Source organism: Argentina anserina, chromosome 1 (assembly GCF_933775445.1).
Source record: "Argentina anserina chromosome 1, drPotAnse1.1, whole genome shotgun sequence".
Lineage (NCBI taxonomy): Eukaryota > Viridiplantae > Streptophyta > Magnoliopsida > Rosales > Rosaceae > Argentina > Argentina anserina.
Genome location: NC_065872.1, coordinates 17,100,666 through 17,102,068, shown reverse-complemented (window position 1 = coordinate 17,102,068; position 1,403 = coordinate 17,100,666). Strand labels below are relative to the sequence as shown.

Here is a 1,403-nt window from a genome sequence, read left to right as displayed (position 1 = left end):
CGTGAGGTGCGCACAACCAAACAACGCACAGGTTGGGTGTTTGTTCTTATTATATCGCCTGCGACAATCCAGTTTTTTTATAAGATTTACTTGCACCTTCTATTCTGCTTAAGGCTTAAGCAACCCAGATATATACTAGAATTTTCCAGATGTATGGGCCGGATATAATTGAATATCTATGCACCTGACGTCTGAAGATGGTAGTAAAGGAGTCACTTCCAAAGCAGCTTCGTTGTTTTCCAAAAACTGTTGTCAAACTCGAACCACCTTAAGCTGCTTGGCTTGAATGAAACACGACAGAACCTGCCACTTGAAACCAGGAATCAAGGCCAAATACAACCGAGAAATCGAAAATATCCCATTTCAAAGTTCTATCCATTTCACCATTTCTCAGACTTTGAATTGTATATATCCACATATGCACAACCCACCTGGCAAAGTCACAGAACGACCATGGCCTTACGTTTTACATAAGTATATACAAGTATAATCAAACCTATGAAATTGGCCAAGTTTGTCTATGTATATCACCTCAATTATTCTACATAAATACGGTAAGTTACAGATGTAGATTAGAGAACTGACATTTATCGACTATGATGTCCCATACCATTTCTGCTGATCCGGAAAGTTTCAGGTCTTTCTTCGAGGGTTGGCTTTCTGAACAAAACCAACATCTCCAACACCTCACTAACATGGCCTCCGAACACAACCAGGCCAATCCAGAATCATTACGCGCGCTGGTGGAGCAAGAGGTGAAGCACTATGAGAGTTACTACAAGGCAAAGTCGAAATGGGCCGAGCACGATGTGCTAGCCATGTTGTCTCCGCCGTGGAGGAGCTCACTGGAAGATGCCTTCCTTTGGATAGGAGGGTTTCGACCAAGCACGGCTTTCCATTTGCTGTATGCTAAGTCTGGGTTGCAGCTCGAGGATCAACTCGCTGAGATGATGCGAGGGTTCAACACCATTACTGACCTGAGTGATCTCTCGCAGAGCCAGCTCGCCATGGTGGACAAGTTGCAACGCGGGGCTATCAAGCAGGAGAATGACATAAGTCACAAGATGGCAAAACTTCAGGATACCGTGGCCGACACCACAATGGTTGAGCTGTCGCACTCGCATGCGACCATAGATATGGTGAGAAACAATGATCACGAAGGAGGAGATGATGATGGTCATGAAAACCTCGTTGAGTCTGCCCTAGCATCGAAGAAGAAAGCATTGGAGGAGATTTTGAACAGGGCTGATGAGTTCAGGCTTAGAACAATCAAGAATATCATGCATATTCTGACACCAATCCAGGGCGTCCATTTTCTGATTGCTGCTTCCGAGTTGCACTTGAAGCTTCATGATTGGGGCATAAAGATGGACACCTCCGGCCAACCAAATGGCGACCGTTAA

General features: G+C 44.9%; 1 protein-coding gene across 1 annotated transcript; it reads left to right on the top strand.

Annotated features, from left to right (window-relative positions):
* Window positions 1-599: 599 nt before the first annotated feature.
* Window positions 600-1,403, top strand: LOC126802973 (protein DOG1-like 3). Its single transcript, XM_050530701.1, has one exon. The coding sequence runs from the start codon at window positions 600-602 to the stop codon at window positions 1,401-1,403; it is 804 nt and encodes a 267-aa protein (XP_050386658.1).